General features: G+C 42.1%; 3 protein-coding genes across 4 annotated transcripts; 2 read left to right on the plus strand and 1 right to left on the minus strand.

The window, feature by feature from the left end:
* The first annotated feature begins 30 nt into the window (after positions 1–30).
* On the plus strand, positions 31–1562 carry LOC106367320 (mitochondrial import receptor subunit TOM20-2). The gene is made up of 6 exons (XM_048740139.1): positions 31–285; positions 393–471; positions 560–729; positions 820–867; positions 970–1074; positions 1166–1562. The coding sequence occupies exons 1-6, from the start codon at positions 187–189 to the stop codon at positions 1301–1303; spliced, it is 639 nt and encodes a 212-aa protein (XP_048596096.1). The 5' UTR covers positions 31–186; the 3' UTR covers positions 1304–1562.
* Positions 1563–11152: 9590 nt separating this feature from the next.
* LOC106363223 lies at positions 11153–12667 on the minus strand. The gene has a single exon (XM_013803004.1). It carries the CDS (start codon positions 12665–12667, stop codon positions 11153–11155), a length of 1515 nt encoding a protein of 504 aa, XP_013658458.1.
* A 325-nt stretch (positions 12668–12992) lies between these two features.
* Positions 12993–15278, plus strand: BNAA09G27930D. 2 transcript variants are annotated; one of them, XM_013807071.3, is made up of 5 exons: positions 12993–13327; positions 13509–13612; positions 13761–13874; positions 14750–14833; positions 15023–15278. In XM_013807071.3, the coding sequence occupies exons 1-5, from the start codon at positions 13072–13074 to the stop codon at positions 15077–15079; spliced, it is 615 nt and encodes a 204-aa protein (XP_013662525.1). In that variant the 5' UTR covers positions 12993–13071; the 3' UTR covers positions 15080–15278. The 2 variants fall into 2 exon arrangements, with proteins under 2 accessions (XP_013662525.1, XP_013662526.1); XM_013807072.3 differs by having other exon boundaries at positions 13003–13327; positions 13512–13612.
* The last annotated feature ends 376 nt before the right edge of the window (positions 15279–15654 follow it).

A 15654-nucleotide genomic window follows, 5' to 3' on the forward strand; every position in this document is an offset into this window, starting at 1 on the left:
CCACAAAAAGCCCAATTAGAATACAATACTTCATCTAACGACGACTAGGAAGGCGGCGGCTGTATACAATCGAAGGTCTTTGGTTTGGTTTCGTGGTGATCTTGTAATAATTCACACAACAAGAAAGACTCCCAACCCTAACTTTTCTCTTTCTTTCTCGCTGTCCCCTCCCACCGGCATCTCACGATGGAGTTCTCTGCCGCCGACTTTGAAAGGCTTCTGATGTTCGAGCACGCTCGCAAAGCTTGCGAGGCTCAGTACGCTAAGGATCCTCTCGATTCCGAGGTTCCTACCACTTGTCTCCTCCTCCTCTTATTTATTTATCGTTCTTGATACTTGTATGGAGATCGATTACTTGATTGATTGATTGCTTTGATTATTTTGTTCTGCAGAATCTGCTGCAGTGGGGTGGAGCATTGCTTGAACTTGCTCAGTTCCAGTCTATTCCCGAGGCAAAGCTCATGTTAAATGGTATCAGCTTGTTCGCCTTCTTACAGATTATGAAGCAAAGTGCGTTAAAACAAAATTAAATATAAGGAATTGATTTTTTTCTTTGTAGATGCGGTTTCCAAGTTGGAAGAGGTGTTGACATTAAATCCAGGGAAGCATCAGGCTCTTTGGTGTCTTGGCAACGCCTACACTGCCCACGCCTTCCTCACCCCTGATACCGATGAAGCCAAAGTTCACTTTGATAAAGCCGCTGATTATTTCCAAAGAGCTGAAAACGAGGTGTTCATCTTCACTGTTGAATCTTTTATGAGTGTGGTGTGAGACAAACTCCTTAATCTCTTGTTTTTGTTTTAATGTTTTGTATCTTAGGATCCAGGTAATGAGATGTACCTCAAGTCCTTGGAAGTTACAGCAAGGGTACTTACTATTTCAACTTTTTCATCTTCAGATCCGATGTTTGTGTTAATAAGAGATAACAATCGTTTGACACACCTTTCTTCTGTATATGTGAATTATTAGGCTCCGGGGCTGCATATGAACATACATGGGAATGGGACGATGCAGCAGTCACTAGGTGGAGGTGGTGGAGGAGGAGGAGGTCCCTCAGCTTCATCAAATGCTGGCGTAAGTTATAATATCCTTGCTTCTTTGATGTGCTGGTTTCGTACAAATGAAGAGAATAGCTATAATATCCTTGCTTTTTTGGTGTATGCAGGGTGGTAAGAAGAAGAATAAGAAGAAGAACAATGACTTCACATACGATGTATGTGGTTGGATCATTCTCGCTTTTGGGATTGTTGCTTGGGTTGGCATGGCTAAATCCCTTGGCCCTCCTCCTCCTCCCGCTAGATAATAGCCATTTCCATAAAGGAAATAATGTCCGCTAGTTCACGTTTTCCAATCAGAGCGGTCCTAAGCCCTGTGACTATGGTTTTGTTTTGCTTGGTGTACACCTCCATCAAATTTTATTTTTATTTTTACTTAATCTAGGATGTCTTTTCTTACTCCATATCGATATTTGATTTCCTTTATCTACGTGGTTAGTTATGTTTTGTTTTGTGGCACGAACTCAAGGTGTTCACGATTTCTATATGAGAGTATCTTATTTTATAGATGATTAATTAATTAAGCTGTCGGTAAGAATTTGACAAGTAAAGCTCCAAAGAATAGGCAAGGTTAAGGGTCATCATCTTCCCTTTCCGATTATGTTTTTTTACGAATCACAGTTCTTGGAAGATTGATGATCTTGTTGCATAATGATTTGATATGCGACCTGGTCGCATTTGGCAGTTTTGTGTTAAACAGTTTTGTCTTGTGTAGTGCGACTCAACTAAGTATAGATACTTTAATTTATATTGCTAGAAATTTAATTAATGATTTAATAACAGTTCGTTCGAGTTACGAGTGTTGGCAAGAAACCAAACTGAAACTGTTATCTTTTTTTTTTTTCCATCTGAAATTTCCATTAATATCAAAAATTTGAAGAACCGTTACAAAGGAAAATCAGATCATAAACTATCTACAGTCACGTTCCATTTCAAACAAACCCGAAAGCCACCTTGGTTGCCCCAACGCAACATACGATTGAAACCTATTCTGCTTCACAACACTCTGAGCTATTAGTCGCGCTCCCCTATTAGCTGCAGGAAGTTCAAACATAACCTTCCACTCCAAAAAATTCCCGAACAACATCATAATCTCTTTCACTTTGAAATTGAAGGAAGGCCAAGCTTTTGGTCTATTTATTGCATTAACCAAGACACTTCCTTCAAACGCAAGGTGAACCTTGAAGATCCTATGACTGATCATACTTTCTAATGACCATAGAAAAGCCAAAAAGAAAGCCTCATCTTTTGATCCCACCGATCCAAAATCTCGACGACTATGCAAACACACCACCCCATTTGAATCACGAAGCACCCACGCAGCTCCTGCCACCTTTTTTGTCTTCGACCAAGACATACCTATATTGCATTTGAAAAAATGTCTTGGTGGCTTCTTCCATTTAACCTCTCTCTTCTGCTCTGAATCCACCCCTCCTCCCTTTCCTTCTGATCCCAATGATTGAGCTACAAACCAGAGCGAAGCTTCCTCCTCTGCTTTCTTCCAAATCTGGATGCTATCATAGAGAAACCCTTCAAACAACAAAGAGTTTCTATTCTTCCATAGATACCACAGCGTCCAAGGGAAGACTCGAACAATTTCTACCACCTGTGAGCTATCTTGTAAAGTTGAAGATAGATATTTCATATTCTGAAATAGAGAGCTGTCACTAAATCCTCCAGGTGGTGATGGAAAACCTGAGATCGCCTAGACTTGCCTGGCAAAGGTGCAGGAGAATAGAACGTGATTGACAGACTCACCAACCCACACACCTGACAACATTCATCACATTTCATTCCCCTCTCTGCCAGACAATCATTAACCGCTAAAGCATTTGAAATAGCTTTCCACATGAAGACTTTAATCTTCGGTGGAGCTTTGTAAAGAGATTTGTAAACTGAAGAAGATGATGCTTTGATTATTGAAAATGCATTTCATTCAACTTGGTTTTAAGGGATTACAAGAGCAAGATATATATAGTGGTTTGGGTGAAACCCTAAACCCTAGTGTCCTCAGACAGCTGTAAAACAATCTTGATCGTCCACCATATCAAGGGCTGTAAACTTGTTGTACAGCTTCAAGCCATTAACGCTTCCACTCTCTTTCGTCATCCTCTGTCCTTTTATTTTGTCCTCTTCTTCTCCTTTTGAATAGATCCGTTGCGCGGGCACATTGATGGCGCGTGGGCTCTCTTCTCGTTTGGGCTTTTGATCCGCTTGGCCCACTTTGCCTTTTCCTTTCTTATCTGTTACCAAGACTGCATCGTTTTGAACACTCTGGTTAATAGTCCCCCTCAAACTTGGCGTTGGTGGTTGTGAAATGCCAAGTTTGAAACGCAGATCATCGAAAGCAGCATACGGTAGCGACTTGGTGAAGATGTCAGCGAGCTGAAGATAGGCCGGGACATGACGAACTACCAGAGCTCCTAATGCAACTCTTTCACGAACATAGTGATAGTCAAGTTCGAAGTGCTTCGACCTCTTGTGATAAGTAGGGTTCGCAGTTAGATGAACAGATGAGAGGTTGTCACAGTAGAGCTCAGGGGTGACCAGTACCGGAACTCCTATCTCTCTCATAACTGAGCATATCCAGCTGAGCTCCGATGCAGTTTCTGATAAAGATCGGTACTCTGCTTCTGTGGAGCTTCTGGATACCGTTGGTTGCTTTTTTGGATGACCATGAGATTATGTTGCTTCCGAGGAATGTGCAGAATCCCCCAGTCGACCTACGCGTGTGCGGACAACCCGCCCAGTCACTGTCGCTGTAGGCTCTGAGCGTGAAGTCTGTGTCCTGAGCAAAGTTAATTCCATAGTCGATGGTTCCTTTGATGTATCTGAGAAAGCGCTTCAACAAGCGATAGTCTGAGAGCGATGGAGCATGCATTTTCTGGCATATATAGTTCACCGAGAACTGCAGGTCTGGTCTTGTTAAGGTGAGATACTGAAGCTTCCCTGCTAGACTTCTGAAGTAGCTTGGACTCGTGAACAGTTTGTCTTGATCAGGGACTTTGTTAACTCTGATGGGAAGTGGTGTGCTGATGTCAGAGCATTCACTCATTCCAGCAGATGCGAGCATGTCTAGTGCGTACCTTTCTTGTGAGAGAAACAGACCAGAGTCATGGAACTTCGCTTGAATTCCAAGAAAGTACTCCATCTGTCCAAGGTCCTTCATTCTGAACTGATTGTTGATTTCGGTTAAGAACTTTTGCTGAATCTCTGAAGCGTTCCCGGTGATTAGCATATCATCGACATACAATATTAGCATGATAACATTCTTTCCCTTTGAATAGATGAATAAAGAATGATCTTTCACACTGCATTTGAATCCAAACTCCAAGAGAAAGGAACTGAATTTATCAAACCATGCACGCGGGCTCTGTTTTAGACCATACAGTGACTTGTGTAGTAAGCAAACATGATCAGGTCTAGTCTTGTCCACAAATCCTGCTGGCTGTCTCATGTAGACCACTTCTGTTAAGTCACCATGCAAGAATGCATTAGCAACATCCATCTGCTTTATACTCCACTTCATGACAGTAGCTGTATGTAGAATCAGTCTTACTGTTGCGGTTCTCACCACTGGACTATACGTTTCCCAGTAGTCTATGCCTTCCTCTTGACCACATCCTTGTGCTACCAATCTTGATCTCAGTTTCTTGACAGTGCCGTCAGATCCCAACTTGATTCGATGAAGCCATTTATTGCTCAGAACATGCATGTCTGGACTTTTTGGAACAAGCGACCATGTGTTAGTCTCAATGCAGTTGTCATATTCCTCATGCATTGAAGCTGTCCAGCCTGGATGTTGTAGTGCCTCTGCCACTGAATTTGGTTCTTTTAGAGTTGTATGTTCTGTGAGGAGAGCATACTTCGGATTTGGCTTGACTATTCCTGATTTGGATCTAGTTACCATGTTGTGTTTGACTGGAGCTTGTTCTGTCTCTTGACTGCTGCTGCTGCTACTAGCTTCTCCTGTTGATACAGTTTGTCCAGTATGATCTCGTGTGCTTCCTGACGCTTGTAAAGGAGCTGACACCGTGGTGATTAAAGGAGTATTAGTTTCACTTATCTGTCTTGGTTTCTGAATCCTCAGGCGACACTGTATAGCTTGAGAGTTACCAAAGTCCTCTGAGGTATCAGTTGTCCTGTCTGACCCTGATGACCCGCTTGAGCTTGATGAGCTTGTGACCTCTGTTATTATAGGAGGTAGGCTTCGGAACCAAGCTGTCATGAGTGTTGTTTGGGGAGTGGGGATAAGATGTCTGTAGTCATTTGAGAAGGGAAAGCTTTGTTCGTCAAATGTGACATGCCTGCTGATGTAAACTCTCCCGGTTGTTGGAAGTAGACATCTGTAACCTTTGAATTTGTCACTGTATCCCATAAATACGCACTTGAGTGCTCGAGGGTCAAACTTGTTCTTTGCGTAGTCCCAGAGTGTTGGGAAGCATGCACATCCAAACACTTTTAGAAGAGCGTACTGAGGAGCTCGCTTGTGTAAGATCTGATGTGGGCTTGTAGCTTCAGTCTTGGCACTGTGAGGTAGTAGGTTGCTCAGATAGTTGGCTGTGAAAAACGCTTCTACCCAGTACTTGTGAGGCACGCAGCTTTGGAACAGAAGTGACAGCCCTACTTCTGTAATTTGTCTGTGTTTTCTCTCTGCAAGGCCATTCTGCTGGGGGGTATGTGGGCAGGAAATGAGTTGCTTAATCCCGTTCAGTTCCAAGTGTTGCAGAAAAGAAGTACTAATGAACTCTCCTCCTCCATCACATTGAAAAGAGCCAATCTTAGTACAATATTGATTCTGAACAAGAGCTTGGAAGGCAACAAAGACAGACATAAAATCTGATTTCTTCTTTAAAGGAAACAGCCAACTAAATCTAGAGAAATTGTCTACAAGGATTACATAGTATTGAAACCCTTGGACTGAAGCTACTGGTGCTGGCCCCCATAAGTCGCAGTGGATACGTTCCAGAGGCCTTGTAGCAGCATAAGACGACGCTTCAAAGGGTAGCCTTGTACTCTTGCCAAGCTTACACGCAGCGCACTGAGACTTGGAGCTCTTATTTATCATAATGGTCCTAGTTGAAGATAGGTGTTGAAGGATAAGAGGGTTGGGATGTCCTAGCCGTTGATGCCACACTTCATCACTGGCAGCAACACGTCTGATGGTGAAGAAAGCATGATCTGCTAGACTCCTTAGCTTGTATAACCCGTTACTGTTTCTTCCCTGAAGAAGAACCTTCTTGGTTCCCTTGTCATAAACACGGACGTTATCACAATCAAAATCAAACCCACAAGGATAATCTGTAGTAATTTTGGATACAGACAGTAATGACTTGGCTATATTAGGACAAACAAGAACATCCTTCAGAGGTATCTTACCCGAGGAAGATGCTATGCTTGTAGAGCCAGTGTGTGTTATTGGCAGGAACTCGCCATTACCAACCATAACCGAGTCTGATCCATTGTAGGGGTGAGATTGTTGGAGGTGCATCGGGGAGTTGGTGACATGGGCTGAGGCTCCAGTGTCTGGAAACCATTCATGTCCTGCTCCGTCTGATATCTCCGATATGCGAAGAGCCGCTAGAGCATTATGCATCTCGTCTAGCTGATACGAGTTATCAAATCTGTGCCAACACTTCATAGCTACATGACCAGGTTTCCCGCAGATCTGACATACAGGCCTTGAGTCACCATCAGAGGACACAGAGGATCTGGAGGATGATGCGGAAGATATGTGTTGCGGAAAGCCACGTCCTCTGGTGGAGAAGAAATCTCTTCCATTGCGACCTCTTCCTCTGTTTCTGTTGAAGAAAGGCCTTCCTCTGGTGGTGTGAAAGGCTAGATGTGGAGTTACTGCCGTGTCTGAGCTGCTGTAGCTTTGCAAGCGGTCATCAAATGCTGTCAGACGGTGTACAATGTCTTCAAAGGTTGGAGCTTGAGCAGTATCCATGGCTCCCTCAATGCTAGTCTTTATGGGCTCGTAGTCCTTCCCTAAGCCTAGTAAAGCAGCAAAGATCTTCATTCGCTCAGGTACTGGACTACCTATTGAGGTGAGCTGGTCACATATGGCTTTGATGTCCCGGAGATAGTCAGCCATAGTCTTGTTTTGCTTCGATGTTGTCTGAAGTTTGCGTTGCAGCTCAAAGAGTCGGGATGAGGTGGCTCTGTTGAAGTGGCTTGCTAGGGTTAGCCAGATCTCTTGTGACGTAGTGCAGTGGAGCACAACGCTTTGAATGTCTTCAGAAAAGGAACCGAGTAACCAAGACTGTATCACTTGGTCAGTTTGGAACCAAAGTGCTGAGTCTGGGTTAGGTACCGGTGTTGATGTTCCGTTGATGTTAGGTACGGTGATGGTGGCGACAGGTTGAGGCATGGAGCCGTTGACAAACCCCAAGAGGCCTTGGCCGTTGAGGAATGCTTCGAACTGACGCTTCCATAGTATGTAGTTCTTGTCTGTGAGTTTGACGGTGACTGAGTTGACGATGTCTAGAGTCGGCGGTGTGTAAGGTTCCATCGCCATAGCTCTGATACCATAAAGAGATTTGTAAACTGAAGAAGATGATGCTTTGATTATTGAAAATGCATTTCATTCAACTTGGTTTTAAGGGATTACAAGAGCAAGATATATATAGTGGTTTGGGTGAAACCCTAAACCCTAGTGTCCTCAGACAGCTGTAAAACAATCTTGATCGTCCACCATATCAAGGGCTGTAAACTTGTTGTACAGCTTCAAGCCATTAACGCTTCCACTCTCTTTCGTCATCCTCTGTCCTTTTATTTTGTCCTCTTCTTCTCCTTTTGAATAAATCCGTTGCGCGGGCACATTGATGGCGCGTGGGCTCTCTTCTCGTTTGGGCTTTTGATCCGCTTGGCCCACTTTGCCTTTTCCTTTCTTATCTGTTACCAAGACTGCATCGTTTTGAACACTCTGGTTAATACTTTGAACCCCCAAACCTGAGCTTTTAACGGATTTAAGGATGGCTGAATATTCTGTTGATTGATAATGGCCTTATTCTTAACAGAGAAGGCAAGATCATACCCTGTTCTGACCGAATAAAGACCATTCCTAGTATGTTTCCACAGCCATGAATCATCATCTGAAACCACCGGCTGATTTCGGAGAAGAATAGCAATATCAGCAGGAACAAAAAGCTCATTTAGTTTGATTGTATCCCATCTTCTAGTCTGAGGGTTAATGAGATCCGAAACCATCAGGTTCACATCAAATACCCTCTGCCTTCTGATCGGAGGTCTACAAGTTCCTTCCTCATCCTCTAACCATGGATCCGTCCAAACCTTCAAACTTCTTCCATTCCCAACCATGCGTTTGAGACCTTTTGAAAGTAGATCTCGTCCATATAAAATACTTCTCCAGGCATAAGAAGGTTTTGCGCCCAATGGAGCTGTAGCAAAATCAACGTTCTCGAAATATTTTGCTTTCGTAACCCTGGACATCAAGCAATCATCAGAATGAATTAATCTCCATGCTTGCTTGGCTAACAGGGCTTGGTTAAAACACTCCAAATCCTTGAATCCCATGCCACCTTGCTCTTTAGGCAAACACATTTTCTCCCAGCTTATCCAATGTATTTTTCTTTTATGATCCAATGAACTCCACCAAAAACTTGCCATAGCAGACGACAAATTGTCACAGAGAGTTTTTGGGATTTTAAAACAGGACATTGCTGACACTGGCAGAGCAGAAGCCGTAGATTTTAGGAGAACCTCTTTACCCCCTTGAGAAAGGGTCTTCGCATGCCAACCTGAGATTCTTGAAAGCATTCTCTCCTTTAAGTAAGCAAAGGGCTTAACCTTTGATCCCTTTAAAGATTCTGGAAGACCAAGATACTTAGAAGCTCCACCCTCCGCTTCAATCCCCATCTTTCTTCTGACATTACTCTTAACCTCTTCTGTTATTCCTTTCCCAAAAGTAATTGAAGACTTGGTAGGATTGATGACTTGGCCCGTCACCTCTCCATATCTATGAAGAACTCTTAACAAATGATCACTTTGCTCCTCATTTGCTTTACAAACCAGCAAGCAATCATCAGCAAAAAGCAAGTGTTTGACCGAAGGTCCATGATCACCAAAACTCATTCCTGTTATCGAGCCTTCCTCCTCTGCTTTCATCAAAAGATGTGAGAGGCCTTCAGCGCAGAGCACGAACAGGAATGGAGAAAGCGGATCTCCCTGTCTCAAACCCCTCTGTGGCACTACTAAACCATGAGGCTGATCATTAATCAAGATAGAATACGACACTGTTGAAACACATGTCATAATTCTATTCACCCAATTAATCTGAAAGCCCAAAGCACATAGCAGAGCCCGAAGATAGCCCCACTCTACTCTATCATAAGCCTTCGACATATCAGTTTTTACCACCATATATTCCTCTCCAATGCGAGCAGAAGAACCCAGAGAGTGAACTAACTCATGAGCAATAGTGATATTATATGATAATAACCTCTCAGACACAAAGGCAGATTGAGTAGTACCCACCAATCTATTCATCCAAGGTTTTAGTCGGGCCACTATAATCTTAGATACGACCTTATAAATCACCGAACAAAGGCTGATAGGCCGTAGATCTGATATCAGTTTTGGATCAGGAATCTTTGGGATTAGACACAAGTGGGTATAATTCCATTCTTTAGGGAGGACCCCTGATATGAAGAACCGTTGAACGTCATTGACCACTTGTTCTTCCACGACTGACCAAAATTTCTGAAAAAACAAAGCTGACATACCGTCTGGCCCTGGGGCTTTAGAAGGGTTAATAGAAAACACTGCTTCCTTCACCTCTTCAGCTGTCACTGGTTTATTCAGAAACCAGTTCATTTGATCCGTTACCCTTGGAGCCATGCCTTGGAACCAGCTATCAAAAGGCTTAGGATTTGATGACTTAAAAAGTTTGGAGAAAAAATCAATAGCCACATCCCCTTTGGCTGCCTCAGAGAAAACCTCCTCTCCTCTGTCATTCAAAAGCTTCTCAATGTTGTTCTTAGCCCTGACCGCCTTTACAGAGTTCTGAAAGAACTTAGTGTTTCGATCCCCCGCATACATCCATTTCTCATTACTTTTCTGCCACCAATATATTTCTTCATCTCTATAGGCTTTTACCAAATCTTTTTTCAAAGCATGAATCTGATATACAGAGGGATCATGCGACGACTGCTGTTGCTCCAAGTCAAACTCCAATTGTCTGATTCTCTCCCTTGAATTCATATTTGATCTTTTCTTCAAGGTACTTAGAGCTTTTCTACATGCTTTTAATCTGGACGAAACCGTTCCCATTCTACTACCGACCTCAACTTGCCAAGCATCGGTGACACTGTCCTTGATGCCCTCTAGGTCCAGCAATCTTCGATCAAATCTGAAACATCCTCTGTAACTTTCTTGAGGCTCAATAAGTTTAATAAGAACAGGACGATGATCTGATCCTGTTTTAGCCATAAAGAGCTGGTTTGAGCAAGGAAACTTCTGAGACCAAGCTCTGTTCCCAAAACATCTGTCGAGCCTAGATTGGATCCACAAATTTCCCCTTCTTCCTCCCCATGTAAAACCATCACCATGACTTGGAAGTGCCTCTAATTTTCCAGCTTTTATCATTTGATTAAAAGGCTCAAAAGATTCATCTGCTCTCCATGTACCTCCCACTTTCTCCCCATTATGCAGAATATCATTAAAATCCCCGAAGACACACCAACCTTCCTTTCTATTTACTCCAATGCGGGAGAGCCTTTCCCACAAGTCGCATCTACTACTCCAATCCGAAGGACCATATACACAGGACGCATAGAAAGAGACTGAATCTAGCTGTATTAAACAGTCCAAAAGGTTTTTATTCACAGTCTGGAACTTGATATTAACAGATTTTTTCCAGAAAACCGCCAAACCCCCCGCATGACCAACAGGATCAACCGTAAAAACCTTATCATACCCCAGCCAAACCTGAAGATCCACCAAGACGTTTCTACAATTCATAGTCTCCATTAGGAACAACACCTCAGGGAAATGTTCTTTACGCATCTCCCTTAGGCGAGGAATTGTCAGACCCTGAGGCCGCCCCAGACCCTGACAATTCCAGCTGATTATGCTCATCTTGGCTGCGGCGATCCCTCAAACGGGATCACCCTTGATTCCTTTAGCTTTGCAGCTTTGAATCCACGATCATCCTCAACTAAAACCTTCCTCTTGCTCCCTATCTTCTCACTTCTCGATCCTTCTCCATACAAAACATTCAGAACTGGCGAGGTTTTGGCTTTCTGCTCCTGCCTTTTCCTTATATAGGGTCTTCTTCTCACTTTTTGTTTCTGTTGACAGACCCCGGATGATCTAGTCAAATGACAAGCATCATATTCCGTAGAGTCTGCAACATCACTTTTAGACTGAGAAGTCTCGCCTCCAGACACCAAGGAAAAAGGAGCAGGAGCATAAACCATAGGCCTTTCCTCAACCCTCCTTCTATCACCCATATCCCCCAAACTTAGGTCGCCCAATCTTTCAAAAGCACTGCCCTTACTTCCTGCCTTAAAAGCTGACGCCATTAGCTTTTCTGTAGGGTTCACAACCTTATGTGACGCATCCCCTGGAGAGTTAAGATCAAAATCAAACACAATTCCTTTTCCTTTGTCTAACTGCTTTGTAAACACGGGAGCTTCTTCCAGACGAAGAACTGTCTTTTGGGATATTGGATTACTTTCAGCTTGAGCTACAGACGATCTAACCCTTTCAATTCTCACCAACTTGTCAGCTTCAGATGATGATAACAGATATCTTCGCATTTCTTCTAAAACTTCTGGAGAAATCTTCCATCTACCAGTTAACTTACAAAACCCAACCTGCTCTTCCCTTAGAACCCCAAAAAGAGGATCACCTTCTTTCAACACAGGCTGAACAATCTCCCTGTCCTCCATAGCCTTAGCCCTCCTTTCGTTTGATTGATTTCTTCTTCTTCCAACTATAACAGGACAGACTTGCTTTTCATGGTTCAAGCTCTGACACTCAAAGCATCGTTTTCTGATTCTTTCATAGTTGTAACAAACCACCGATGTTCCCCCTTCCGGAAGATTAACAACTTTAGACGTTCTCAGCGGTCTTGAGACATTCAAACGAACTTGAACCCTAACATAATCTTCTCGTTGGGGTTTGTCAGGATCAAAAGCTACTACCTTCACTTCTCCCGCTAATTCTCCCAAAGCTGTAATAGCCTCCTCTGTATAATAATTGACAGGTATATTCCGGATTCGAACCCAGACTAGGATATACTGGAGATAATCAGGTGGAGGAAACTCCATCCATCGATCCAAGACCAGAGTCCAATCATTAGAAGTATGTACCCCTTTTTCCAAGACCTCCAACAGATCATGCTCATGATCAAATATAAACTGGAACCGTTCTCTCGATAGAGCTACACCACGAACTTTCCCTTGTTTCTGCCACTGCCGCGGCATATCAAGGATAACCGTTGAAACCTTCTGACAATCCGGATTCAAAATCCTTCCAATTAAACTTCGCGAATTTCTTTCAGAAGATTTGAATTGAGGAAGATTTGGCATCTGAAAGGGTTTGTCTTCTTCCTCTAGAGATAACGCCAACATCGCCTTATCCATCGCAATCGACATCATGAGATGAAGTAAGATTGATCTTCACGCGCCACCGATAAAGCCAGGAACTTTTAAAAGTTAAGAAGATTGATCGGATAAAGATAAAACCAAGCGGTGTTTTAGATAACTACAAGCGTTGTTTTCGACCGGGTTATAAAACCAAAGCTCCACCCAAATAAGAAATGATTCTTTTTTGAGAGAGAATTCTAAGCCCAAACAAGGGAAGTGTAACTGAAACTGTTATCTATATGTTTTAAGGAAATTTAAATCTGGAACGCCCAAGGCCTAGTAACAATATATGCAATCCTCCAATCCAATTAATTAGAGGGACATAAGTGTCCTTATCCCTCATCCCTTATAAAATCCTTCCCGTCTCGTCTCATCTCCCCGTCAAAAGCTTTGAAATAAAAATGGCTTGCAAAACGATCGTACGCTCCGTTTTCATATCGGAATCACGTCGGGCTTCCGCCGCAAGCAGATGCTTCTTCTTCCCTCCTTCTCTCTCCGCGTCTGTTCCGGTCCACGGTTTGTTCCCGGCGCCAAAGAGTCTAAGCTTCTGTGGTTTTGCCTCTGTGCCCGACCGTCTCCCTCGTCTCAATTGCACTCTCAATAACGACCAATCCGAGCAAGGACCGCCTCAAGAAGCTGTTCTCAAGGCCATTTCAGGTTCTTGATTCCCTAATTTCTTCTTTTAGTAACACTCGTGTTTTTGAGTGATTGTTTGGCCGAGAAATGGATTTGATTATCTCGGTAGCGATATGCTTGGATCGAAATTTATATTATTTTTAGGCTTTAATAATTAAGTTTATCTTTTTGTTTTCTCATGCTGATGGGATGATTGATGCAGAAGTGTCAAAGACTGATGGGAGAGTTGGCAAAACTACTAATGTGATAATTGGAGGCACTGTCGCTGATGATTCTGCGCAAGACTGGCTCGAACTTGACCAAAAGGTATTCTCTTTCTACTTTTATTGTCAGTTATCTACTAGAGTCTCCCCTTTCAAACACTATGTGGTGGTGTAGATTTGGAATGCATTCATTAATATTTTTTCAAAGAAGATGTTTGGCTGACTCGAGCGCTTTTGTTTTTACTTGTCAGGTGAACACATACCCAACAGATAGAGGGTTTACTGCAATCGGGACTGGTGGCGATGACTTTGTGCATGCTATGGTTGTTGCTGTTGAATCTGTTATTGAACGTCAAATTCCTGAGGTATTATTTTGCTTTTCCTCTACATATGTATCTTGTACACATCTTCAAAGCTTCTGATTACCAATCTGGATATGGGATCCTGCTAGCTCGACTTGAATCAATGTTTCTCTATCTAGAGTCGTGGTGGGCATTTATTGCATTATGTGGCTTCTTGATTTTACACCAATTCTTTGTCTAGTGTTTCACTTCTTTGAAAAGCATCAAGCTTTTTAACATTGGTCCTTTACTTTAGTACGCAAAATCAATAACAATGGACTAGACTACTTTGTGTTGTGCAGATACCTCATGATGATTTAGACTTCTACACGATTAAATTCTAGAGGAGATATAATTAGTAGTTAAAAGTAGGATTTCTTTTCTTTATTATTATTATCATAATTCTTCTGAAGTCATTTTGGAGATTAGTGTGCCCTGATATGTGCAATTGATGTTGTTAGTGGTTCCAAAATTTATAATTATCAGAAGCAGAGATGCTATATATATATATATATATATATATATATATATATATATATTATCTTATGTTGTGAAGTGTGAACTATTGTTTTCAGTTTGATTGGCTTCAGCTATAGTTCTATGTATGGGAACAGACATTTCTGCTAGTTTCTTGGAATGTACAGACTTGATTATTACAAGCATAACGTGTATAAAACTGAAACCTGTATGCACACTGCTCTGCCTTACTTTTGTTCTCTTGCTTTGGTCATATGCTTAGTCTTGTGCAGTAGCTTAGTTGCTAACTTTTTGTTCCTTCATATTTCATTAAAGAATAAGATAAAAATATCTCTTCATTTAATATCTTTCAAGCAATTTTAAGACTGAGTGAGTACACAAGAATCCTACTAATTATTTAATCTGTTTTTTCCACATCAAAGGATTGTGTAAAGCAGACATTATCAAGCAAAGGCAAATATGTGTCGGTGAATATTGGCCCTATTCGAGTTGTCTCTAGCGAACAGGTTTTTCCCTCCTCCCTCTGTTTCTCTATCTCTCTTTCACACACACAGACATACAGACAGATATGCAAATGAGTAAATAGGCACAAGAAGCAAATGGATTCAAACCCAAATTAGCATAGACGATGAGAGAAAGTTTGGAGATGAAGATTGGTTTGATAAAAAGAAGTTTTGTTGTGATTGGTTTGACAGGTACAAGCTGTGTATAATGCAATGAGGAGAGACGAAAGAATGAAATATTTCTTGTAGGTTTTAAAGGTGTGGCAGAATCACGGGTCTGCCCTCTTCCTTCTTTTCCACTGCGACTATGTAAATTATGCGGTGTAAGGCGCCATCATTTATATTATTAGTTTTGCTTATCTACTACACCAACTAAAAGTCTTCCTTATGTCTTATGCATCTGGGGGAATTCGACATTTATTATATTAAAGATGAACTTCGCTGCAAATGAATAGTTGGATCAACGCTTATTAAAAATATACTTTACTTTAGGTGGGAGAAGTTTTATCTCTCTGAAATAGAGTTGGAAGAGTTAGTTCTAAAATTAATGCCCACAAAGTAGTGGCTTCTGTTACAAGAGAGGACCAGACTCTTGAGGAAAAAAAAAAAAAAGAAACTCTTCGACTATTATTCAATCTTGTTTGGATACAGAAACGGTTGAAATGTCAATATATTATTGATCTGATGAATCAAAAACTCTTTCTACGAGTGTTGGAAATTCGAAGGTAGAGAGAAAGCATATGCGTGTGGGTCTGTAGTACACATCAAGACGAATCTAAGTAGGTTTACCAGTTTGCAGGCTTGGTCACCAGTCCGTTTTGTAG

Source organism: Brassica napus, chromosome A9 (assembly GCF_020379485.1).
Source record: "Brassica napus cultivar Da-Ae chromosome A9, Da-Ae, whole genome shotgun sequence".
In the NCBI taxonomy this organism is placed as follows: domain Eukaryota; kingdom Viridiplantae; phylum Streptophyta; class Magnoliopsida; order Brassicales; family Brassicaceae; genus Brassica; species Brassica napus.

Excerpts from the sequence above, each read along its gene's own strand:
- LOC106367320 (XM_048740139.1), top strand. The coding sequence starts at position 187 with ATGGAGTTCTCTGCCGCCGACTTTGAAAGGCTTCTGATGTTCGAGCAC. Across the intron at positions 730-819 it reads TCCAAAGAGCTGAAAACGAG|GATCCAGGTAATGAGATGTA; the intron begins GTGTTCATCTTC and ends TTTGTATCTTAG. Across the intron at positions 1,075-1,165 it reads CAGCTTCATCAAATGCTGGC|GGTGGTAAGAAGAAGAATAA; the intron begins GTAAGTTATAAT and ends TGGTGTATGCAG.
- LOC106363223 (XM_013803004.1), bottom strand. The coding sequence starts at position 12,667 with ATGGATAAGGCGATGTTGGCGTTATCTCTAGAGGAAGAAGACAAACCC.
- BNAA09G27930D (XM_013807071.3), top strand. The coding sequence starts at position 13,072 with ATGGCTTGCAAAACGATCGTACGCTCCGTTTTCATATCGGAATCACGT. Across the intron at positions 13,328-13,508 it reads TGTTCTCAAGGCCATTTCAG|AAGTGTCAAAGACTGATGGG; the intron begins GTTCTTGATTCC and ends TGATTGATGCAG. Across the intron at positions 13,613-13,760 it reads GGCTCGAACTTGACCAAAAG|GTGAACACATACCCAACAGA; the intron begins GTATTCTCTTTC and ends TTTACTTGTCAG.